Genomic DNA, 24,949 nt, shown 5'->3' on the forward strand with positions numbered 1-24,949 from the left:
AGTGTACTGATTTCCTTTGGGAAGTTTGGATCACCGAATCCTACCTGTCAGTGAGTGTTTTGCATGTTTGTGTATTGAGTTCGCTGCGTTAACCCATGTGCTTCCCTCATGGGTGTCTGGATGTGCAAACAGATGAGAGAGACTGTGGGAGACAGGTTTGCACAGAATCTGGTACCTACTGTAGCAAGGTAGGAGTAAGCCTTGATGGTGGTACAAAGAAAAGAGAAGATATGGCATCTGCTTCAGGAGCTTAGAATCTGCCTGGCAGACACACACACACACATACACATGCACACACCACAAGTGCACACGCACACAAACGCACACATACACATACTTAAGTTCCTTCCTAGTTGTGTAGGAACATGGAAATGGAGGTATGCTAAGGGTACCAGTTAGGATGTTTTAGGCTGCAAGTAAGAGGCCTTCTTAAATTGCCTAAACGATAGATATGTATTACACAGACTATATGTTGACAGCAGAGCAGGCTGCAGTTCCACAGAAATTTAGGGTGGCCTTGGGATCCAGGCTCTTCTTGTCATGGACTTGTCAGTTGTCCTGTGGCCAGCTGTCATGGTTGCCAGAAGGTGTCCAGAGCATGATCAGGGCTTTAGCTCCTAGACTTGGAGTACTGAAAGTACTCCTTGTAGTACCGATACTGCTCCTGGTGGGGTAGAACTTAGACTTTGGTCATGTTTTCTGAGTTGGTTTATTTGTTCCTGGTTTCCCCACTGTGATCTCTAAAGAAGTTGTCATTACTAGTACTTGATACAGAATTGGGAGAAATACTTAGGTAGCAATTCGTGATGCTCACCAGTATCTTTGGTTCTTCCTCTGGGCACACACTGTTTGGTTTTGTGCAGCTACCTGGTCAGCTCTGACCAGTGAGTTCACTGAGTAAACAGGTAGTTAACAGTGTTCTTTATGAAGTATGAGTGGGGTTTTTGCTCTTTAGAGACCTAGGGAGGGTGAGAAACGACCACTGTGGGATCTGTAGTGGGCGGTTTAATGTGACAGTGGATGGATGAGTCTATTTAAAGGTGTAATGGGGCGCTACGTGTGCATTTATTGCCCTTTGTGGTACAGTTGTCCTCTATACCTGGGACCTGGGCAGTGGAGCCTGGGCCTGACCTACCAGCTGCACTCATGGTCTACTCTTTGGCCCCTTCCAGGTTTGCAGTGAGCGTTGGCTACTGGCATGATCCCTACATCCAGCACCTCGTGAGGCTGACTAAAGAGAGGAAGGCCCCTGAAATTAACAGAGGCAAGTACCATCTCCCTCCCAACCACCTGCTCACCACATAGGAGACCTGAGCTTTTAGGGATTAGTTCTTTTTTTTTTTTTTTTTTTTTTTTTTTTAGAGAGAGAGAGAGAGAGTTTTTTTAAATATTTGTTTTCTAGTTTTCGGCAGACGCGACTTCTTTGTTGGTATGTGGTGCTGAGGATCGAACCTGGGCCGCACGCATGCCAGGCGAGCGTGCTACCGCTTGAGCCACATCCCTAGCCCCTAGGGATTCGTTCTTAAAAGAAGTTCTAGCATGCACTCCTTTAACAGAATATGAAAGGAATAATCCTAGCTTCCTTACCAACACACTGTGCTATGAAACTTTATTTGTAGGTGAGGTTGAGTGTCATTTTCTTTTATAAAAACCCATTTATATATCTTTTACCATGAGCTGTTTGTTCATGTGAGGGATTGCTTTCTACTTCTTTGTTATAGTGTTGGTTAGTGACACTATTAGGCTTTGTAAGAAATTTTCATTAAGAAAAACCAAGGACTTGAGGTAGGTACGTGATTTATCCTCAATCCCACTAAGAAACTGGCTGAATGACCATAATTCCCCTGTGTGCAGGGAATCTTGGCCCCTAAAGAGGAATCCTTTGGGTAGGGTCTATAAGAAATGCCAAGAAGCAGGGCATGTGGCACCTGCCTATTATCCCAGCTACTTTGGCGACTGAGGTAGGAGAATTACAAGCTGAAGGCCAGCCTGGGTGATTCAGCAAGACCCTGTCTCAAAAGTAAAAAAAAAATTTGAATTTAAAAAATAGTTCTTTGATGGAGTGCCCCTAGGTTCAATCTCCATATTACATAAAAAGAAAAAAAAAAAAAAGCAAAGAGCTTTTAAAAAGCAGTGGTTCCTGGGAACACGGGTGAGCTGTTTTCCTTTGCATCTCTCCCATGGTCTTAAGGCGGATTTCCTAACAAATGTTATAGAGATGGGGACCCCTCGTGGTGCTTGGTTCTGGTGAGGTGGGTTTGTAAGGAAGACTCTGGGTGATGGCTTGTTCCTCTGTCCTCTCAAAGGCTATTTTGCTCGAGTCCATGGTGTCAGTCAGCTTCTAAAGGCTTTTCTCCGGAAGACAGAATGTCATTGTCAGGTTCTTAACCTTGGGGCTGGGATGGATACCACCTTCTGGAAACTAAAGGTAAGTGAACCCCCCGCCCCCCCCACCTGTCCAGTTGTTTCAGTTTAATTTTTTTTTTTAATAACAATACCTGTTTTTTCATTTATTTATTTTTATGTGGTGCTGAGGGTTGAACCCAGCGCCTTCCACGTGCTAGGCAAGTGCTCTACCGCTGAGCCCCAGCCCCTCAGTTTAATTTTTTGAAGACATTTACCTCGGTCAGAATTTTTAAAAGTATTTTAAAAGGTGCGCAGTGAAACCTGTCTCTACCCATCGCCTGCCTGCAGGCTCCCCACAGCCACTGTCTGTCTCAGGTTTTCTCTCAGCAGGGTCCTAATGAAATCAGGTTGTTCCTCATTGCTGTTGTTTCAAGTGGGATTAGAATAAAAACCCATGTATTTCCCCTATGTGTGTGGATATGTATCAGGAAGAAAATTCTATCAGAATTCCTGGGCAAAGAGCATTTGTAATTTTTATAGTAACCAGGATCTGTTCTCTACATCATGACATCTGGTAAAATTGGGAGGTTTGCAGGGCTGAGGTTTGACAGTCAGGTGCACAGGCCTGCTGTGGTGGCTCTCTGATGGGATCTTTGCTAGGGCTTGGGGGCCAGTCTGATTGCACACACTCACGTGGAAGGAAACCTGATTCTAGGTAGCGGCAAGATCAGGACTAAAGTGCTGCTCTTTTGACTCCAAGACTTGATTTTTATTGCTCAGTCTTTTCCCTACAATATCTTTCCTGGTTCCATATTCTTTTTTGAGGTTTTTTCAGATTTTTCTTGGTTCTTCTGTGAGGTCAGTCATGAAGCAATAATGGGTACGTGCATTTCCCCAGTTTTCTGGCAGGTCAGACCTAGGTGAATTAGAGTGCGTGGACATCACCCGACCTGCAAAGCTCGTCCCTAATCAGCTCACCTGATAAGGTTTTGGTCCTCAGAGGTTCCAGCCTTTCTCTTGAGAAACCAGTGGCCTCAGCGTAGTCTTGAGGTACATCGTTGGCCTCTGTGTTCTTTGAGATAAGATAACTATCACTCGTGAAATGCTTTAACACACATGACCTCATGAGTTAACATGAGAGCTTTGGGAATGGGGTCTTAGAAAGATGGCAGAAATTGGGCTGTGAGAGTTTTTTTCTTCCAGGATCCTACAGCCAGGCCTTTGGATTGGGGAACACATTGGAATCAGCTCATCAAATCCCAGATCCCCTCTTCTTCACATATGGCCCCTGTGGTTGCTCAGAGGGTTCTCTCTGGTGACATCCCCTCTTCTGTAGGTCTGTTGAGTCTTTGTAATGCAGTGTACCGTGGTGTGGTGTAAGGGCCTGGAGCAGACACCACGGAAGAGGACATGTTGTTATAAGTCACTGGAGAAATCTCTCCATTGGGCCCAAGACCCCCTCATCCCATGACTGACTTTTTACCCCATCTTGTAGGTGGGTTAATAATTAATCTGAGATTTTTATTTCTGAGCAAAGTACACTGAGGGTAATGTACCCCTTCCAAGAAAAAAGGTTGTTTCTCAGTAGTGAGGAAGGAGAATTGCAGAATATCTAAAAGTCCTTTGTGGAAACTTGAACACTTTTGTTGATAATTATATTGGTCTGATATAATTTTTTTGTGGGGGAGTTCTTATTTTTAAATACTTTTTTTTTAGTTGTAATTGGACCCAATACCTTTTTATTTTATTCATTTATCTTTATGTGGTGCTGAGGATCAAACCCAGTGTCTTGCACATGCGAGGCGAGCGCTCTACCACTGAGCCACAACCCCAGCCCGGGTTCTTTTTTAATACATGTAGGTAGTTCTCTTGTTTGCTGTTTTAGAGTAGGAGTTGCAAACTCTAGGCCATGGACCAATCTGCTTTACCACCTGTTTTTGTGAGTAAAGTTTTATTGGAACACAGTTACTTCCATTTGTTTGCGTATCGTGCTCTGGCAGCATATGACAACGATGACAGCAGAGTTGATTAATTATAACACAAACCATCTGGCTTGCAAAGGCTAAAATATTTATTTTCTGGCCCTTTGCAGACAAAGTTTACCAATCTCTGTTTTAGAGATATATGTTTCGGTGAAAGTCTAGGGAAACTCTTATCCATGATCCTTTTGTCTCATGCACCCTCACACCCTCCATCTGGGATGGTTCCCTTGGACCCACAGAGTTTAGCAGGGAGTCATGGGCTCTCTGCTGCCACTACTGCCTGAGCTCCTTCCATGTCATCTCAAGGGACCAAGACTATTTGTGTGGTGGGAGATTCCTGTCTGCAGGAATGCCAGTAATTCACAAAAAGAATAACAGGGGAGTGAAGTCCTTTAAGGTGCCTCTACTTCTTGATGCCTCATGAATACTATTTCCATACAAAGGCCCAGCTGTGTAGGGGAGGCGGCCAGTCATGTTGGATTCCCTTTGTGTCTGAGTGACTTCTGTTGCCAGCTGTCCTCAGGCAGTGGTACTGGGTCTTAGCTGTCTTCCACATCAACTCATGACATGCAGGCTCTTTGGGTGTGGAATGTCAAAGGCATAGAGAATCAGAAGCAAAAGTCGGGACATCACTTGGTGAAGCCATTTTTCTCCTCTGTCAAAATTGAGAAGGAAGGGGTCTCCTAAAAGTGCTGGTGTGTTGTTTGGAAGTGCTCCTCTGCAGTGGCCTCTTGTTCAGTGTTTCAGGTGAGCCGGCGCCAGGGCCAGCTCTTGAACAAGGAAGCTCTTCTGTAAGAGTCGGGGGACGCTCTGCTGTCCCCTCAGCACTGGATGCTTGTGTTTCTCATTGTCTGTTGAATTTCAGATGACTCTTACCTCTTAGTCCCCTGTGAGTAAAAATTTGTTCCTCTATGGTGCTGGGAATGGAACCCCAGGGCCTCCTGCATGCCAGCCACTGAGCTATGTCCCCAGCTGTCAAGGAGCGTTCTGTTTTGCTCTTGAGGGGGCGAAATCCAGGGCCTCACAGGGCTAAATGTGCACTTTCCTGCTGAGCCCCACCGGCCCCGAGTACACAAGTCCTTAGGCAGTCTTGTGGAGTGTCTTACCAGACGTGGCTTCTGTATCCCCTGTACACATGTCCTCCAATATTTTCAAGGCCCAGCTCTTCAGGCCACAGGTTTGTGCTTGACTCTGAAGTGTGGACAGCTGAGGTTCAAGACCCCAGGTCTCCTAGGATGCATCAGGGATGTCTTTTCTTAAAAAATTAAGCCCCAGGCTCTATCCCCTGGGATTTCAGCCTGAGGACCTTCTCGAGTGGGTGGACATAGTTAGACCTCACAGCCTCATGTTTGCTCTAAAGGAGGCTTTCCTGCTAGGAATGAGTGCTGTGACTTCTGCTCCGTCATGCTGTCCTCGGTGTCAGCTCCTCTGAACGTCCACCTGCTCCCCCGCACCTGGTCTCCCTCTCTTGCCACTGTCCTCTAAAGTGGTTCTCCTGTGTGCCTAGTTGCTCACGTCAGCACTCTCCTTTCCTTCATTGCATCTTACACCACTGGAGCCATCGCCAGGTTCAGAATATCAGCGGTTTTCTTTTTCATCCTTTTTAAAATCATAAGGAGTTCTTGGTTCCTGGGGTATAAATACAGATGGGAAGTGGGACATGAGTGAGCGAAAGGGGAGAGGCTGCCCCTTGTTTCTTGCAAAACCTTAGAGGCGTGAAGAACTGCTGGGGGCGACATGTAGTGTGCAGCTGAAGGAGACCAGGAGGGGTGCTGTTGGAGTGGGCAGGAGGTGACCGCTGAGGAGGAGTGGCTGGGTTTGAGAAGTCAGTGGGTGGAGTGGGTGAGTGAGCCAGGGAAGGGTGGGCAGGCGGCTGGAGGGACCGTGCACCGCCAGACGGAGTGTGTAGCCAGCAGCCAGGGTAGAGAAGGCGGATGGGAAGCAGGGCTTCACACTTGTCTGTCTGTGGCCCACAGTGAGAAGTGCATCCTGAGCCAGGACCCAGGCCTGTGCAGCTGTGCCTGTCAGCAATGAAGGCACAGATGGGAGGTTGACCAGGGCAGGCTGCCTTCCGAGGGCCCGTTACCTCTGTAAGCCTCGCAGCCCCGAGGTGCAGTCACTTTCTTTACTTTTTAAAGGAGGACCTCTTGGCTTAGGGAGTTCAGCGATTTCCCAGACCTCACCACAAGTAAGACATGGAGCTGGGATTTGCATCCTGCCCTGGCTCTGGAGTGCCTGTTCCCCACCACGTCAGCGTCCTCCATCATAACAGACAAAGAACACAACCACCAAAACTCGGCTCCAAAATAATACTTAACCCTCACTGCATTTGTCATAGTAGCTATTTTATTCTATTTCATTCAGGAAATGCTGGTCACAGTGGCTTCCTGACCCTCTCTAGTTGTCTCAAGCTGCTTTTGAAGAAAACTATGTTTGTCCTACTTCCCAGGTGCCTCCATTGTAGACGCCCCCTCTAGGTCAGGCTTCCTAGACTTTTCTTACATGGACTCTGTAGAAGCCTCCTAATGTTTCCTGTGTCCATTCTTCCTTCCCTCAAATCCGTTCTGCTTATTGAAACCAAAATAATTTGAAAAATATACTTCTGACCATACCAGTCCCCTGACCTGAGACCTGTAAACAGCTGCATAGCTCTTCAGCACTTAGTGCTTGGCACATGGAAAATGATCAGCGAGTGGTGAGTAAAGAAATGATTTTGTGTGCTTTTCCCCAGGATGAAGATCTTCTCCCAAGTAAATATTTTGAGGTTGACTTTCCAATGATAGTCACGAGAAAGCTGCACAACATCAAGTAAGTGTGGGTTCTTGGAGGGAAAGCCAGTGGAGGTGAGCCCCCCTCGTGGTGGACAGGAGGTTTGCATGCTGGAGACTTCATTCCAGGTCTCTGCTTTCCTTGGACCTCCTTCCCACTTCCTTTCCTGCCCTGGGACCCTCGTCCCTACATGTCATGAGACTTAAGCAAGGATTGCACTTCCCCTAGGACTCTTCTGTCCGTTGATGTGATTTCTGTGAAAATAGCCCATCATAGTTGAATGACCTGAAATTTTGTCTCTTGTTTACTTTCTCTCTTGGGCATAGAAAGGTACCCGAGCAGAATAGCTGTACAGTAAATGTTCTGTTGTTTTTTGCATGAATGAGTATTCGTAAGACCTATGGTGGCCTTCTGAGTTCAGTACTCGAGGGGTTTGCAGTGTTGTAGATGACAAGTCTGCCAATCTTTGCTGGGAGCTTTTCTTTGCCTGGTACCACATTCAGTGCTTTGCTCGGGTCGTCTCATTCAGCCTGCACAGCAGACTCAGTGAGTGAAGCTCTGTTCCAGTCACCTTTTGGCAGTGATTAATCATGAGCTCAGAGAAGTTCATCCGCCCCAGGTCCCTGACTAGGAAAGGATGGAGCTGGGGTTTAAACCCTTATCTGAAGACCACTGTCAGGGCTTATAGTTTTTATTACCCTCTCCACCCACTCCTCTTTAAATTAGTAACAAATAAAATTCTAATCTTTGCATTAAAAGTTCAATAGACATAAATTTCAGCTTGTTCTTCAGACATGTCTAATCTCTGCCAATTGGGAAATATGTTTCAAGCTTTATTTTTTTCCTAGTCTGTATTATGAAAATAAGTTTTTAATTTTTTCTAATATAAAATTACATTTTATATTAAAAATGCTTTTAAAATGATGGCAGATCTAATGCTTTTTGGAACTGCATAGTGCTACTAAGCTAGTTAGAACTCTGCAGTGTAACAGGAGTACATTGGCCTGTGGCGTAAAGCTTAGAGATGGCTTCCTGGGAAGAAAAATGGATTAGGATTTGGTTGTTGTGATAAGTGAATTTGGCTGATATCTCAATTTTTTGTATTTTCTGGGTTAAGGGAGTTAATCACATAAAAGTTCCTAGACTTTGAATTTAAGAGTCAATTCTTGGCAGGCACGGTGATGCACACTTGTAATCCCAGCAGCACAGGAGGCTGAGGCAGGAGGATTGAAGGTTCAAAGTCAGGCTTTGCGAGTTAGCAAGGCCTTACGCAACTCAGTGTAACCCCATCTCTAAATAAAATACAAAAAATGGCTGGGGATGTGGTTCAGTGGTTAAGTGCCCCTAGATTCAATCTCTAGTACCAAAGTCAATTTTTTAAATAAAATTTATTTTAATTAGGTATATATGACAGCAGAATGCATTTTGATTCATTATACACAATTGCAGCACAACTTTTCATTTCTTTGGTTGTACATGATGTAACATGGCTCCATATTTGCAGTCATACATGTACCTAGGGTGATGATGTCCATCTCATTCTACCATCTTTCCTGCCCCCATGCGCCCTCCCCTTTGCCCAGTTTCAAAGTTCCTCCATTTTTCCCATGCATTCACCCATCCCCCTGCCCATTATGGATCAGCATTCGCTTATCAGAGAAAACATTTGGCCTTTGGTGTTTTGAGATTGGCTTACTTTGCTTAACATGATATTCCCCAACTCCATCCATTACTTACAAATGCCATAATTTTATTCTCTTCTAATGCCAAGTAATATTCCACTGTGTGTATATACTACATTTTCTTTATCCATTCATCTATCAAAGGGCATCTAGGTTGCTACCACTATTCAGCTATTGTGAATTGAGCTGCTGAAAACATTGATGTGGCTGTGTTACTAAAGTATGCTGATTTTAAATACTTTGGGTATAGATCAAGGAGGATAGCTGGGAAGAGTCAATTCTTACAACTGCCTATGACAGAGAACAGCTATTGCAGATTTTTGGGGGGAATAAACAAGAAACTAGAGATGTTCTGAATACTGGAACATTTAGAATATTCTTGTTAGCCAACCATTAGCTATTTCTGAGTTGAATTACTTCACGATCACTGTGTGATTTGGACATCAGATACAGAGCATAGTACTTGGCTGTTCTAACTTGAAACCTGTGTCTGCTTAGTTTTTTATTGTACGTGCACAAGGTCAAATGTAATTAATTGAAAGCTTTTGGGAGTGGCTCTTGCTTTGAACAGAAGCAGTGTATACAGGTTGAATCTATCTAATCAAAAAATCTGAAATCCTGAATGTTCCAAAATCTGAAACTTTATTTAAGCATCACATCAGATTAATAAAGTAATGTGCCAGTAAAGTCTAGGCAAATATTCCCAAATCTGAAAGAAATCTGAACTCTCTAAAACTTCTGGTTCCAACCACTTCAGATAAGGGATACTCAGCCTGTATTTTCCATTCCCATAGTGGGTATCTGCATTTTGGCAGTAAATGAGCTCATGAGTAAATTGGTGTATAATTGGACTCATCATTTTTTTTCTTTCCCATTTACACATAGAAACAAGCCTCTCCTGTCCAAGCCCATCGTAGAATTACATTCGGAGGACATGCTTCATATGGGCAAGTATCCTTAATGGTAGCACAGTCTGGATCATCTAAATATTTTTGCTTCAAATCCGCCTCCCTTTTTCTTTTAACAGATGGTGTGAGTTCTGTCATACAATGAATACCTTTGCTGATACATTTACACTTATATCATGGTTGCCATGAAGAAATTTAAAACAAGCTTCTGTATGACTCTTTTTAGATGTCCTTGGGTCTCCAATCCAAAATCTTTTATTAATTTTAATTAGTTGTCAACATTTCAAAAATAGATTTCTCATAAAATATTTGGGTGGTAGGTATCAGGGATTGAACCCAGGGGTGCTTTAACACTGAGCCACATCCCTAGCCATATTTTAATATTTTACATTTAGGGACAGAATCTTGCTAAGTTGCTGAGGCTGGCTTTGACCTCGTGATCTTCCTGCCTCAGCCTTCTGATGAAAATAGTGGTTTTTAGCTTTCTTTGGAAAAATCAAGATGTAGCAACATTAGACCCCAATCCCTAGGTGGCAATAATTAGTCGTGGCTGCCCCATTTAGAGGTGACCTGCCTGCTGCCCTCTGTTCCCACCTGTCTGTTGTCTCGACCTGCGCCATTCATTTATATCATTTGCTTGGCTCCTGCAGTCTGTATTTCCACCTGGCATTTAATTATGCATGTTTCTAACAAAACTTTTCTCATTTCTGAACTTTCCAATTTGTGGTTTAAAAAAATCTCCTTTACGGGGCTGGGATTGTAGCTCAGTTGGTAGAGGGTTTGCCTTGCACGGGTGGAGGCACTGGGTTCGATCCTCAGCACCACAGAAAAACAAATAAATAAAATAAAGGTTAAAAAAGTTAATTAAAAAAAAAAAATCTCTCTTACTAGAATATTTGTGTTCAGTTTGTTCCTGACAGAGACGTTGAAGGGATTCATAGTCATTTAGGTCAGAAAACTTGCTCAGAGAGGATGGCCAGCACAGATAACACAGTAAACATCGGGAAGCTGGATAAGCCTCCATTTACGTATAGCTTTAGTCATCCTCGTGACTGGAGTCCCAGTAAAGTTTGTCCAGAAAATATCTTCCCAGCCTTTGCTTCACACACAAATTATCAGTAGTACCTATTCAAGATTTGCCATTTCCTGGACTATTTGCTCTCTCCCGCTTTGGCTGTTACACTTTTCTATATTGGGTTAACATTTGTGTCAGCTTTATGGTCTGTATTGAAGGATCTACTACTTTAACATTACCTTTGGTCAAACAGTGTGGACATACATGAAGTAGAAAGTAAAGACCCCAAGGGTTGGGGTTGTGGCTCAGCGGTAGAGTGCTGGCCTAGCACATGTGAGGCCCTGAGTTCGATCCTCAGCACCACATTTAAAAAATAAATAAATAAACAAAATAAAGGTTTTGTGCCCAACTACAACTTAAAAAAAATATTAAAAAAAAAAAAGAAAGTAAAGACCCCAAGAGAGTCAGTGCTGGAGTGTTTTCTGTCCACAGATGTGCAGTGGTTATCTTTTCCTAGAGGAAGACAGACAGATGCATGGATAAGTACACCCCTGTGCCTAGTGCATAAAAGGTTCAATACATTTTTGTTGAATCAATGTATTGACACACTGAATGAATGTGTATTGTAGCTCAACATGTACTTGCTGAATGAGTCTCTGCTTCTATATGTAAATGTTGATGTTTTGTAATTTTAATAAACAGTGAATAAATTATACACACTGTTCCATAACTTGCTCTTTTTGTGTCCTTGTAAATCACAATTATTCTTTTTGTGTCAGACTTTATAGATTTGCATCATTATTTTTATGGCTTTGTAGTACTTGTTTGCATGGAAATTTCATTATGTTTGATCTGTTTTCTACTGATGGTCATTTAGGTTGCTGCCTTTTTTATGTTTTTACATTAAACTGTATTGTAGTAAATGTATGGATATGTGCATATTTTCAGGAATTGCTAATTCAAAGAATTGCACATTATGAGTTCTGATAGCTATGGCTGCCCTGCTTTTCAAATCTCTTTTTATGAATTTATATTTTAGTAGAATTGGTGAGGATTCTGTTTCCCTATTACCCATACTGGGTTTGATCATTTAAAAAGTTTTACCAGTCTGATAGACTGGAATGTTGCCCTGTTATTTTAAAAAGGTATGTAACTTTGAATGCTAGTGAATTAGATATTCCTTCCCTGGTTATTTAAAAATGTTTTTATTAGTGCATTATAGTTATACCTAATAGAGGGGGTTTATTCTCACATTTCCATAAGTGCATGTAATATAGTTTTTTCCATCAGTCCCCAGGGGCTTTCCAAGTTTTGTTGCTCTTTGAAACTTTTTTGGTTTCATTTGCTTTGTCTGTTTTTTTTTTTTTTAAGTTTCATTGCTTCTGTTTCTTTTTAATTTGTATAAATCTTTTATAATAAATGGATGTATTCCTTGAGAAAGGTCCCTTATAAGCCTTTGTGGTTTTGTTTGGTACTGGGGATTGAACCCAAGGTCGCTCAACCATTACATAACATCTCTAGCCATTTTTATTTTTGAGATAAGATCTTGCTAAAATACCTAGGACCTTGCTAAGTTGCTGAGGCTGGCTTTGAACTTGCCATCCTCCTTCCTCAGCCTACCAAGTTGCTGGGATTACAGGCATGTGCCACTGCATGCCCTGTAAGCTGTGTGTGTGTGTGTGTGTGTGTGTGTGTGTGTGTGTGTGAATTTTTGTTTTCTGTTTTACTTGTCTTTTAACTTTGTGTTTGGGTCTGATGTAGATGAAGATTTTAGTTCAGCTGTTCATACTTTTTGATCTTGCCACTATTCTTCTAAGATAATTTGAATAAAAATGAAATAAGAATGTGAGTGGAAATTTGAGGAAACTGGCAGGTGCTAAAAAAAGTTGCAGAAATTTTGTTTAAAATTATTGCTATTTTGGGTCTGGGAGAATATGTAGTTCTGGTATACATAGTTCAGGGATCCAGCATAGGGACTCCAGCTGGCCTCTGCACGTGTCGCGAGTGCTTGTCCCTCCTCCCGGCTCTCTTCTCCTGTCTTTGCTAAAGGGGCTCCTTCTCATCACGGGCTCTCAGCCTAGCTGCCACCTTCTCAGAGAGGTCCCTCCTGACCCCAGTGACCTCCTCTCCCCACTGTCTATGGCACTAGCCACCTGTGTTTGTGTGTTCTTAGTTTTCTCTATTGGATTATTATGGTCCCTGGGGGCAGGGCCTCTACCTTTCTGTTCATTAGTACATTCCCAGAAATGGCCCAGTGCCCCACTCATAGCGAGAGCTCAGTAAGAATCAGATGGGTAGACAAGGGACAAATAAGTCTTCTCTATGGACTAGGAACCTACCTGGGGCTGTCTCCATTTTACTATAGTTTTTAAATTTTTAAAAAGATTTCCCCCAGTACTGGGAATTGAACCCAAGGTCTTGCACATGCTAGGCAAGTGCTCTGCTACTGAGCTGCACCCTGAGCATTTTTATTTTCTTTTGAGATGGGTTCTTGGCTAAGTTTCCCAGGCTTGCCTTAAACTTGAAATCCTCCTGCCTCGGCCTCCTGAGTAGCTGCAATGACTGATGTATAACACAGCACCTGGCTTTCTTTTCCTCCGTAACTCAAGTTAAGGAGAAAATCCTATGAGCAGAAAAGAATGTTTTGCAATCTTTAAAAATAATTTCTAATCTGTCATTGAAGATATATGCATGGGATTGCTGGGATTCAGTCCCCATCTCTCATGAAATACCTGGTAGTGATAGAAGAGATCATTAATTGTGTGATAAAATCAGCACCTGGAGTCACTGTTGGTGTGCGCATGTGTATGTTTAATGACTGTGTTACATTGTGTAAATGTCCAATTTTCTTAAGCCTTTTGCAGAGCATGTGAGGTTAATGAGACAGATAATTAGAGTATGTATCAGGTAGCTTTTGCTCTGTAACAAACTACTGCTAAACGTGTTCTGAAACAGTAGCTATTTATTTTGCTCCTAAGTCTGTGGCTTGGCAAGTTCAGTTGAGTTCCTTTGGGTGAAATCTCTGCTTGGCTCATTCAAGCACTTGCCTGGATTGAATTATCTGAGTCTTGTTTTTTCCTCCATTGTGTACCAGGTGTCAAGTTAGGGCAAAGTGTCCCCATCTCTCTGGGCTCACAGTGCCCTGAATGTCTCAATAATTTCTTTACAATGCTCTAGGCCAAATAACATCCTGCACAGTTCTTTTTATTAATTAGTCAGGCTCAAATATCTTAAGTACTTATGTCTTAACAACTTACTACTCATTTGAAAAAGGTAATAGATATGAATCGGAAGAGCAAGTACTATTTTTATCTCCTTCTTAAGTAACCACAGTTACTATTGAGATGTGTGTCCCTGCTGGGCACTTCATGACTTCCTAGATCAGATTGGATGCCACCCCATGTTCCATGTTCACCTGGGACTTGATTCTCATTCACAGCAGCATCTGAAAACTTAGCTTCCCAAAGAGATGGTGTTTGGGAGGAATGCACAATGATAACATGTTGACACTCTGCTTTGAGCAGGTAGTTTGCTTAAGTTTGATCAATGATGAGTATCTCAGCATTTCCCCCGGGAACTGAAAATACCCCGATCCATCCCTATATATTTGCCACACCATCCCGAAGCCACCTCAGTACACGGTTTGGGAACCACAGAGCTCGTCACCTTAATACTGCTCGAGTCACTTGAACATCGCCTCACATGGCATTGTTTGTATTTCATGATGAACAACCAGATCCCAAGCTCTCAATTCCGTGAATGTAATAAATATTCAAATATTATTTCAGAGTTACCATAGTGATATATTATTTAATATCAGTTTTCATAGGTGTTCCACATCTGGGACAGTGGCACAAAATAGGTTAAGAGAAAGGTAGTCTCGGGTGGTGTCCTGCTTTGCCAGAGCCAAGTGGCTGGAAGCAGTTGGAGTGGGAATGTGCTCTCAGGGCTCTTTGCCCTCCGGGCCGTGCTTGCACGCTCACTCCGGAGAGGAGTCTCGAGCTGGGTCAAAACCACAGTGTGTCACATTTTCTCTTTCAGAGTAATAAGGACTGTGTAAGGATTTGTATGTGTGTGAGGGGTCCTGCCGTGTTGCCCAGGGCACTCACAGACTCCTGTGCTCCAACAGTCCTCCTGCCTCAGCTTCTTGAGTATCTGGGACTAAAAGGATTTTTAATAATTAAATTCATAAATTTATAAAAATTGCACCCCCCACGCCCCAGAATAATGAGGTTCCTTTGGAACTTGCTCTTAGCCTGTGTCCTCCACAAACACATTTTGTTCCCTGTAAAATGGGAAGGCATCCTTTGAGGGCAGATAAGAACCTGCTGTTTCTGCACAGCTTGAGGAGCCCCTGACCTAAGAGGAGTAGAATCAGTCGTGATGGTGGTGTGTGCCATCCTCAAATTCTGTCATTTAAATGGACATCAAGGTCAGCGGGTGCAGTACTTCCTGGCTGGTCCATTGCTAGGTGATGGTTGAGCCTCCAGTCACTGTCCCCATTCAAGTCTGCTGCACTTTGCACTTTATTATAGGAATGATCATGGTGATGTGTGATTTTTGCTTCACATTCTCACTTTAGATCCTAATCTGTGCAAGATATATCCCCCCTGAACCACAGGGTGCTCAAGAACTGCATGCTTTTAAATTCTGGTTGTGTTTTTGTTCTTGGTTTTTGTTGGTGTTTTGGCTAGGCAATGGAAAAACTCATTTCAAGCAAGCTTATCATTGACGCATGTGTTATTTACAAGAAGGCACATAGACACGTGAGAATTGCTTGTTTTCATAATGGGCAGACAAGTGCCTTCATATTTCTGTGGTCTGGGCATGGTGGCAGCCTGGGGCAGACTTTGGGTTCCCTGCTTGCCTTTCATTGCTTTCCTGATATCTGTTGGGCTCCTAGGAAGTACTTCCTGTAGCTTCTCGAGTGTGGTCAGATGTATTTGAATCAGCTGGATGGGCTTTTAAAGACAGAGGGAGAACCTTCCAGCATCTTTAACTGAGGGTTTCAGAGCCAAGAAGACCTGATATCAACAGTGCTACAGGACGGCCATTGGGCGTTTCAGCTCCTTGGCTGGTTTGTTCCATTGAGGAAATTGAGCACATGATGCCTTTGGTAAACAAACTCTTCTTTTCTTTTTTTTTTTCTTTCTTTTTTTTTTAAAAGAGAGTGAGAGAGGAGAGAGAGAGAGAGAATTTTTTGATATTTATTTTTTAGTTATCGGCGGACACAACATCTTTGTACGTGGTGCTGAGAATCGAACCCGGGCCGCACGCACGCCAGGCGAGCGCGCTACCACTTGAGCCACATCCCCAGCCCCCAAACTCTTCTTTTCTATTGAGAACTTTATTGAACTTTGAATTAAAAAATTTAAGCAAACACATATATTGTAACTAGACGGATGAACCTCTATGGACCCTTCACCCATGTTTATTGCCAATGTCACTTTATTTGTACCAGTAGTTCCCCAGACCGAGCATCAAGACCATCTGAAAATTTATTAGAAATGCACAGCCTGTTGATCTGTGCTGCGGTAGGCCCCAGGGGCGAGGTGACCCGTGGCTGCTGAAGCTGGAGAACACCACGTCCTCCAGTGCAGGCCCCCTGCTGGGATGCTTTAAGCAAACATCATTGTGTATTTGCAAATACATTAGTACATAAACTATTTTCTTTTAAACATGTCACAAATGGTTGCAACATTTCGTGAACTACCTCTCAGTGGGTATCAATATTTAAACAGGCTTAACCTTTATCTCTTAATTCAACTCAGTAATCTACTTTAAAGAGAATAACAGGACAGGTACTCCACTGGTGTATATACAAGGATGCTAGTTGCAGTGTCCAAGATGAAGGAAACTTGGAAATACCACTTGTCCAGTATGAGGGATTGGCTAGATAAGTTATGTTCTTTTTCCTCTAAACAGTGGAATGTTATGAAGCCAATCGAGAATTATGTTCCAGATGCTGTTATTAAGTAGGAAAAGCAGTTTTCAGAATGGGTTTTGTATGATCTCATTTTTTTTTTTTTTCTGTTCAGGGTGTATGTGTATGAGAGAGAGAGAGAGAGAGACTCTTTCTACCCCCATCCCCGCGAAAAGAGTTTTTGTTGTGGTATGACTTAAAACACAGAGTAAAAAGGCTGGAATGTTAGTTACCAAAACACTCATACTTACCTTGGAAGATGTAATTTTGGTTATGGTCACACTCTTCTTACTTGTTTTGTTTTGTTTTTAAACAATGAACATGTATTTTCTTTAATGGGCCCAATCAGTGAAGTTATTTTAATTTTGCAAAAGCTATATTCATTGAAATTTAATCTCCTCTTGATTAATTTCAGTTGAAACAATCCTTGCATTTGCAGATGGGCACACACTGGATTCAAAGAGATATGCCATTATTGGAGCAGACCTCCGAGACCTATCTGAACTGGAAGAGAAACTAAAGAAATGTAACATGAATACACAGTGAGATTTCTTTTTAACCTCTTCTGCATTTGTGATTTCATGCTAATTATGAGATGTGGCCTGTTGGAAGTGCAGCTTGAGACCCGATCTTTCATTTTGATTTTTATAAGTTTTGTCATTTCCTTGCTACTTAGTTGCTGAAGTTTTTTTGATTTGTTTGCTTTTTTAAAAATCCGCTGTTTTTAGATCTGCATGACAGTAGGGTGTGTTTTGACACATTATACATACGTGGAGTGCAACCCATTCTAATTTTGATGCTGAAGTTCTTAAGCAGTGTTGTTTCTCAAGTCTGTTTGCACATCATAATCACACGTATTAGCTTTTAAAAATACTGATGCCTAATATCAAAGTTTGAGAGAAGAGAATTGTATGGACAGAAACAAATCTAGAATATATAATGTACAACTGCCATTAAATAGAAGTGCTTCATAGAAGAAATGGGCAAAAGATAACCAGGCAGCTCCAAGAAGAAACTGAATATCATGTAATGCAGAATATATGACGTATGACTGTCCTATGAGGATATCAAGCCTCAGGAGTACTTAGATGGAATTCTGTTTTCCTCCCACCAAGTTAGCAAAAATGGACATGGTATAACCATTGATGGAAGCAAACTTGGTACAACCATTATGAGGAACAATCTGAAAGTGTCTACTAAAGTTGTAAATGTGTTGTCATACCTACCACAGATCTACTTTGGGGTATATTCCCTGGAGAAGGTCTTGCATAAGAAGGTTGTACGTCATAGTCATTACAGTGCAGAAAATGGGAAATGTTTGTCAGTGGGAGACTGGATAAATCAAATGAAAAATGAATGGCCTAGATTTATGTGGGGAGAGCTCAACCCTAACGTTGAATTAAAAAAAAAAAAATACACAAAATCAAGTTGCATAATAACAGGCACGGTGTGATCATAAATACATAAAACCAAAACCTCCATAACATCAAATTTTTATGGTTACATGCTTTCATGTATTTTATAAATGGTCCAGAAGGATTCACACCAAATTCTTGAGAGAGGGCACCTCTGGGAAGATGAGGAGGAGTGAGATGCATGGTTTTAGCATGATGCCACTGATCAACATCAGATTGGAGTTACAGAGGTAGCGAGAGTTGAAGAAGACATTGTCATAGACATTTGTAATTCACAGCACAAGGTGGACGTTTGAGGGGAGACACCACACCTTTGCAAAGGGACATGTGAACACTATGGTTTCCTCAGGCACATGTTTTACAGTGGACATTATGAGTGAATCCGTAGTAGACTGGCTAAAGCTGGACTCACTGGTAACCATGGTACCCTGTCCAGGAGAGTGCGAGTCTTAGCTTCTTGTCCTGAGTTCAACTCTAAGCTTCCTCCTTACTAGTTAACTAACAGAAAATGTTTTGTATTTTTTAAAAATTTCTTTGAGCCTTGTTTTCTCTCATTATGAACTGGGATAAAAACTACATCACCATATAGATGAACTGAAGTAATTCATGTGAGTGTAGCTGAACAGACATAGTAGGCCCTCAGTAAGTGACCTCTGAATCCAGCTTTGCTTGTAGTGACCGGTAGATTTGAAAATGATATGAAAGATCAGGGAAATAATCACTTATAAAGTGGGCTAGCTCTTGATGGGAACTTTGCCTCCCTTTTAGAAACTGACAAAATGGATGAAAACAGTTGAAATGACAAGTTTTAGAATTCTGTGTCCGATTCTTCCACATGGTTTCATTCTGTTCTGTATTTTTTTTTTTTAAAGAGAGAGAGAGAGAGAGAGAGAGAGAGAGAGAGAGAGAATTTTAATATTTATTTTTTAGTTTTCGGCGGACACAACATTTTTGTATGTATGTGGTGCTGAGGATCGAACCCGGGCTGCACACATGCCAGACGAGCACGCTACCGCTTGAGCCAAATCCCCAGCCCCTGTATTTTTTCTTTATGGGCTGACTTTTCTGTTTTCTTTCATTTATGTTTTGAAAAAATATGAATCTTCACTTTTAATGCTAATGATTACCTTTAAAATAGTTCTAAAATATTTTTAAAGTTTTCAAATAATTCAGACTTATAAAAACTTAAATGCCAAGATTTCCTTAAAAAGTTGTCTTTACCAGTTTTCCTCACGTTAGTATTTTATGCAGAAATGGTTGCCTTTTATATTAAATAACTTCTTGAAACTTTCTCTAGTTGTCAACTTATTAGATGAGGTTTTGGATTATTAGTTTTTCATTCATTCACTCACACACTGTAACCTCAGGTTTTTTTTTTGTTTGTTTTTTGGTATTGGGATTGAACTCCACGAGGAGCGCTCGACCACTGAGCCCCATCCCCAGCCCTATTTTGTATTTTATTTAGAGATAGGGTCTCACTGTGTTGCTTAGCGCCTCACTGTTGCTCAGGCTGACTTTGAACTCCCAGTCCTCCTGCCTCAGCCTCTTGAGCTGCTGGGATTACAGGCGTGCACCACTGCGTCAGGCAACATAATCTCAGGTGTTAGATTTAGATCATTATTGTTCATTTCAAAAAATTCTTCCTTTAAATGTTTTGCTTTTTGATGTTTCCAGTGTGTGCAACAAAAACGGGGTTTTTGTTTTTTGGATTCAGTGTTCTGTGTTTCTTTGTATCATGATTCAGTCCAGGCCACATTGAGTTTATGATGTCAGGTGAGGGACAGGGTTCCAAGGAGCACTTTGATATAAATTTGTAACTGGTTGAGTTATCTAACATTTCATTGTTAACAAGGGGCTGGGGTGGTAGCTCAGTGGCAGAGCGCTCACCTAGTGTGTGTGAGGCACTAGGTTTGATTCTTAGCACTGCATATAAATAAATTAATTAAATAAAGATCCATTGACAACTAAAAAAATATTAAAAACAACAAACAAACAAAGTCAAAGTAGAATCCAGATGAGCAAAGTAGCTGGCCAGGAAGAGCTGAGGCCCCAGGCTTCGTTCCTGTGTGGACAGGGGCAGGCCAGCAGGAGGCTGCCAGCTGGGCTGCCTCATTCTCTTCCCACAGCAGGCTGCCTTGAGTTCATTCAGTGCCAGGGTTCCAGGTGGAGCAAGAGCAAGGGCCAGGAGAGCCAGTGCCAGTCATCTCCAAACTTGCAACCTATCTGCTGCTATCTCCTTGACACACCAAGTGCCTGACTAACCCAGATTCCAGGGGTAGGCAATAAACTCCATTTAATGAAGGGAGGATCTGTAGTGTTTTGTTGCCACTGTGCCGGTGCACAGGAGGGACAGTGCACAACCTTTTTTTTTTTTTAATATTTATTTTTCAGTTTTCGGTGGACACAACATCTTTATTTTATTTGTATGTGGTGCTGAGGATTCAGCCCAGTGCCCCGCGCATGCCGGGCGAGCGCGCTACCGTTTGAGCCACATCCCCAGCCCCAGTGCACAACCCTTTTAACAGTCCTCCCCACACATCAGCTCAGTGTCATTAGCCAGACAAATCACTGCTCCCTGCTCAGCTTCTCATAGTGCAAGGCTTTGGGTCCTAATGGTGTCTGTATGAGTAGCATACTGACTGATACTGTGTGTGCTGTCCTTCTGGTTTTCCGGGGTGGGACTTGCCTTGCCAAAACTGCAACATATGTGCAAGTTCTCACTTGATACAAACACCTTGATTTTTTTTTTTTTTTAAAACTTTAGATTGCCAACACTCCTGATAACTGAATGTGTGCTGGTTTACATGACTCCAGAGCAGTCGGCCAACCTTCTGAAGTGGGCATCCAACACTTTTGAGACAGCCATGCTCATAAACTATGAACAGGTAAGAGGAAGCCCAGAGATCGGGTTCTCCTCAGACCCCAGAGGTGGCTTTTTCCTCTTGGCACCTTCGCTATATCCTTCCTTGTTCTCTTCCTTTTGCCTTCAGCCTCTTATTACTCCTTTATGAATCCATCCCAGCAATCCTAGTCAATTCTTGACTTCCTGCAAACTTTGAGCCAGAGTTTTAGAACTTCTGACTTGGTCTTTATAAATTTTTTTTCCATTTCTTCCTTTTTTTTTTAGAGAGGGAGGGGGAGAGAGAGAATTTTAATATTTATTTTTTAGTTTTCGGTGGACACAACATCTTTGTTTGTATGTGGTGCTGAGGATCGAACCCGGGCCGCACGCATGCCAGGCAAGCGCGCTACCGTTTGAGCCACATCCCCAGCCCCTCCATTTCTTCCTTTATCACTGTGTTTACTGTAGAATCATAGAGCGTTCCTTACAAAGGTCTTTGGGCTGCTGTACGGGTAGGAATAGCAAACTGATGCCCTCAGAGGCAGGCCGGTGTGCAAATGGAGAAAAGTGGCCAAGTGTAAGTGGTGTGGAGGGGGACCATGGGGTCTGAAGCACCGTGCTACCAGAGAGGCCACTACTCAGCCCCACCCCATTGTTAACCATGTGGAAATGTGACCCCGGAGTTTCCAGAATTCCCAGTTTTTGAAGAGAAGTTAGAAATGCAGGATTTCAATGTAAAATTCTCTAATTTTGAAAATCATAAATTGGCCCACTGGTTGCCTGTTTGCCTCTTCTGATTTAGTGCAAAAAAGGTGACATTTTGGAGTTTTGAAATGACATAGCTCAGGTCTGCATCCAGGCCCTCCCTCATTATTGGCTATGGACAGGCTACATAGATCTCTGCCTGTGTCCTCTCCTGAGAGTGAGGATTGAGCGAGTTGGGTGTGCCAAGCCCTGCGACAGTGCCTGCTGTAAGTCAGCACCAGCTGCCATTTGTAGCTCCGTGAGCTCCGCCAGTTGTTTTTAAGGGGCTGAGGCCACAGCTCTGGATCACTGTGGGGACTCAGGAGGTGTCACGTAGCAGTGGGCAGTGACAAGCACTGAACCCACGTTAGCTATTTTTATTACTTATTTTGTTAGTGTTAGACTGATTTTATTTTTTAAAATCTTTTTCCATTACAGATAAGAGCAGTAAAGAGACATGCCCCACGTCGTGTACTTATGGGTGGATCTAGGCTAGACTTGTCTCTACCTCCTTGCCTGCTCCTGCCCTGGTTCATGCTCTTGGGGGTTTGGTTCTTGGTTGGCTAGTTTTTCTCCCTTCCCTCTCTCTTTTTATTTTATTTTATTTATTTATTCTACAAATTAGTATCAGGTTTTTAAAAAATTTTTTAATTGATTTTTAAAAAATAAATGACAGTGGGATGTATTACAATTCTTATTACACATATACAGCACAAATTTTCATATCTTTGGTTGTATATAAAGTATGTTGACACCAATTTGTATCTTCATACATGTACTTTGGATAATGATGTCCCTCACAGTCCACCAGCCTTACTAAGCCCCTGCCCCCTCCTTCCCTCCCACCCCTCTGCCCTATTTAAAGTTCATCTGTTTCCCTTCCCTCTCTTAACCTGGGCATGTTCCCCAGCTGAGCTGAGGAATGGATGTGGTGGAAGCTGCCTCCTGTCTTGTCTTTTTCTTTTGATAATTTCTTAAATTTTAATTTATTTATTTTAATTAGGTATTATGGCAGCAGGATGCATCTTGATTCATTGTGCACAGTTGCAGCACAACTTTTCATTCTCTGTACACAATGTAGCTTCGCACTTATGTGCAGTCATACTTGTACCTAGGATAATAATGTCCCTCATATTCCACCATCTTTCCTGCCCCCAGGTGCCCTCCCCTCTCCACCCTCCCCTTTGCCCATTTTTCCTGTGCCTCCCCTCCCCCATTCCTCACTCAGCTTCCACTTATCAGAGAGAACATCCAGCCTGTCTTTTCTTTCCATGTGAACAAATCCTGAGCAGCTGTCTGCTTTCGTCCCCTGTGCTTCCTCTGTGTGTGCTGTCCCACTCCCACTCAAACAGCCTCAAATGACAAATGGCAGGTTAAGGGAATTTGGAGCAGAGACCCTGTTGCTTTGGAGGACGCCTCAGAAAGTACCTGTTTTCAGTGTGTTGTCCACAGCTGTCCCTCACCTGACACCCTCACCTTGTCCATAATAATTTAACTTAAGTCACTAACAAAAACAAAATCACCAGCAGCCTCATTACACGTATTAATTGCTTACATGTCTTACATCATTTCCTGACGGTTTAAAATTACAAAAGCACAAGGATGATAATAAAGTAATGACAGTGAACTCCGAGATGTGCTTGCTGTGTACCAGGCACTGTTCTGTGAGTTTTACATAAATTAACAATTAATGATGACCGTAGTCCTCAGGGTAGGTATTAGCACTGCCCTATCTTTACAGGTGAGGGGACAGAGCACAGAGACTTAGCTAGCCAGGGCCTCGCAGCTTGCAAGCCAGAATTCAAACCCTGGCTGTAAGACAGCGGAGTGTGTGTTCACAGTGCCGTCTGTCCTGAGTGGGTGGCGTGCAATGTGATCAGTAGTGCTTCATGAAGGGAATAGTACTGTTGCTTGTCTGGCATTATTGTCATGTCAACCTTGGGAGTAATTTTACATATTGTTCCAGTGAGGTCTTTTTGTCACCTCTTATAAGCATGGCAAAGCCATCGTCAGTGCTACAGTAGAGTGGCAATGTGTTTTCTGGCATTTGTGCATATATATAGTGTAGTTGTGGTTTTTTATTCAAAAAACTAATACCACATGCAGAACAGAAAAACCAAGCAATCCAAAGGTTAGATAAAAGTAAATCTCTCTCCTACTCTTGACCTCAGTCTTCTGATCTGAGAAGCAGTGGTCCTGCGTTCAGAATTTCCCTAAAAGGAGAGAGATTCGTTTTCTCTGGGAGGCAAGGGCCTTTCTGTGCCCACTCCTCCGTGGCTTCTTAGAGTTTAGCTTAAAGTCCTCTGTGTCTCTCTCTGTGGCTGTCCTCCTTCCTTTTCACAGGTATGTGGTAGTTCATTATGTGAAGGTGATAGCATGTATTTAACCCCCAAATGATGGGTACTTCTTTCTGGAATCTTCCCATTGCACATAATACTGTGGTTGATTTCAGTGTCTCTGTACATGCGTGAGTACACCCGTCGGTACTCACCCGTCGGGGCCAGTGCTATCTGGAGTTGGCGCAGCACAGGTGGAACTCTGAAGATGACCGTGTGCTGCCCAGGGCTGCCCACCGCACGCTCCCAGCACACAGCACGCTGGTGCCACTCCCTCCCTCACCTGTGCTGGCAGGAGCTCTCAGTTAGCCTTGACTGGTTAACAATTGGATGTCATTGGGTGTTTTTAATATTTAAGAAACAAACTCTCAGGGTGATGCCAGCTCTCTCTTCCCTGCTCAGGTGAACATGGGTGATCGGTTTGGGCAGATCATGATTGAAAACCTTCGGAGACGACAGTGTGACCTGGCGGGAGTGGAGACCTGCAAGTCCTTGGAGTCACAGGTCAGAGAGCAGACATGGGGGTGTCTGTCTGTCCTCTTAGCCATCAAGAGGGGCCTTTCCTTTGCAGATGAGATGATGCAGGAGGCCCTGTGACTACCTGCTGACACGGGCAGCTGGGGCTCCCTGATGCTGGGACAATCCAAGTCCTGCTTCCACATCTTGATGTAGAAAACAGAAATATATTTATTGTAACACTATTATTTATATCATCAAATCTTATTTTATGTAAATTTTTCTTTTATTATGTAATTTTTGAAACCAACATAGAGTCAGTGGGGGATGGTGAGCTGGATGCCCATGTCCCATCAGCCGGCTTCTGTATTTAGTAATGTCTTCGTCATTATTGTTTCTATATCCTCCTCAGTATTTTTGAGGTGAGTAGTGGCATTGGAACATTTTCAGGCAAACCCCAGTTGTACATGACTTCACCTTCAGTGTTTCAGTGCAAATCTTCTACCAGTAAAGACTTTCTCCCCCAGGATA

The 24,949-nt window shown here is 42.7% G+C and overlaps 1 protein-coding gene across 1 annotated transcript in view; it reads left to right on the plus strand.

Annotated features, from left to right (window-relative positions):
• The window catches only part of Lcmt1 (leucine carboxyl methyltransferase 1), a 48,770-nt gene that overhangs the window by 19,218 nt on the left and 4,603 nt on the right, over positions 1–24,949 (plus strand). The window contains exons 2-8 of the mRNA XM_076840145.2: positions 1,173–1,264; positions 2,307–2,428; positions 7,060–7,136; positions 9,665–9,726; positions 17,065–17,167; positions 20,805–20,925; positions 24,365–24,466. Coding sequence (XP_076696260.1) covers positions 1,173–1,264; positions 2,307–2,428; positions 7,060–7,136; positions 9,665–9,726; positions 17,065–17,167; positions 20,805–20,925; positions 24,365–24,466 — 679 coding nt within the window. The remainder of the gene's footprint in view (positions 1–1,172; positions 1,265–2,306; positions 2,429–7,059; positions 7,137–9,664; positions 9,727–17,064; positions 17,168–20,804; positions 20,926–24,364; positions 24,467–24,949) is intronic.

This window comes from Callospermophilus lateralis, chromosome 19 (assembly GCF_048772815.1).
Source record: "Callospermophilus lateralis isolate mCalLat2 chromosome 19, mCalLat2.hap1, whole genome shotgun sequence".
Classification (NCBI taxonomy): Eukaryota; Metazoa; Chordata; class Mammalia; order Rodentia; family Sciuridae; genus Callospermophilus; species Callospermophilus lateralis.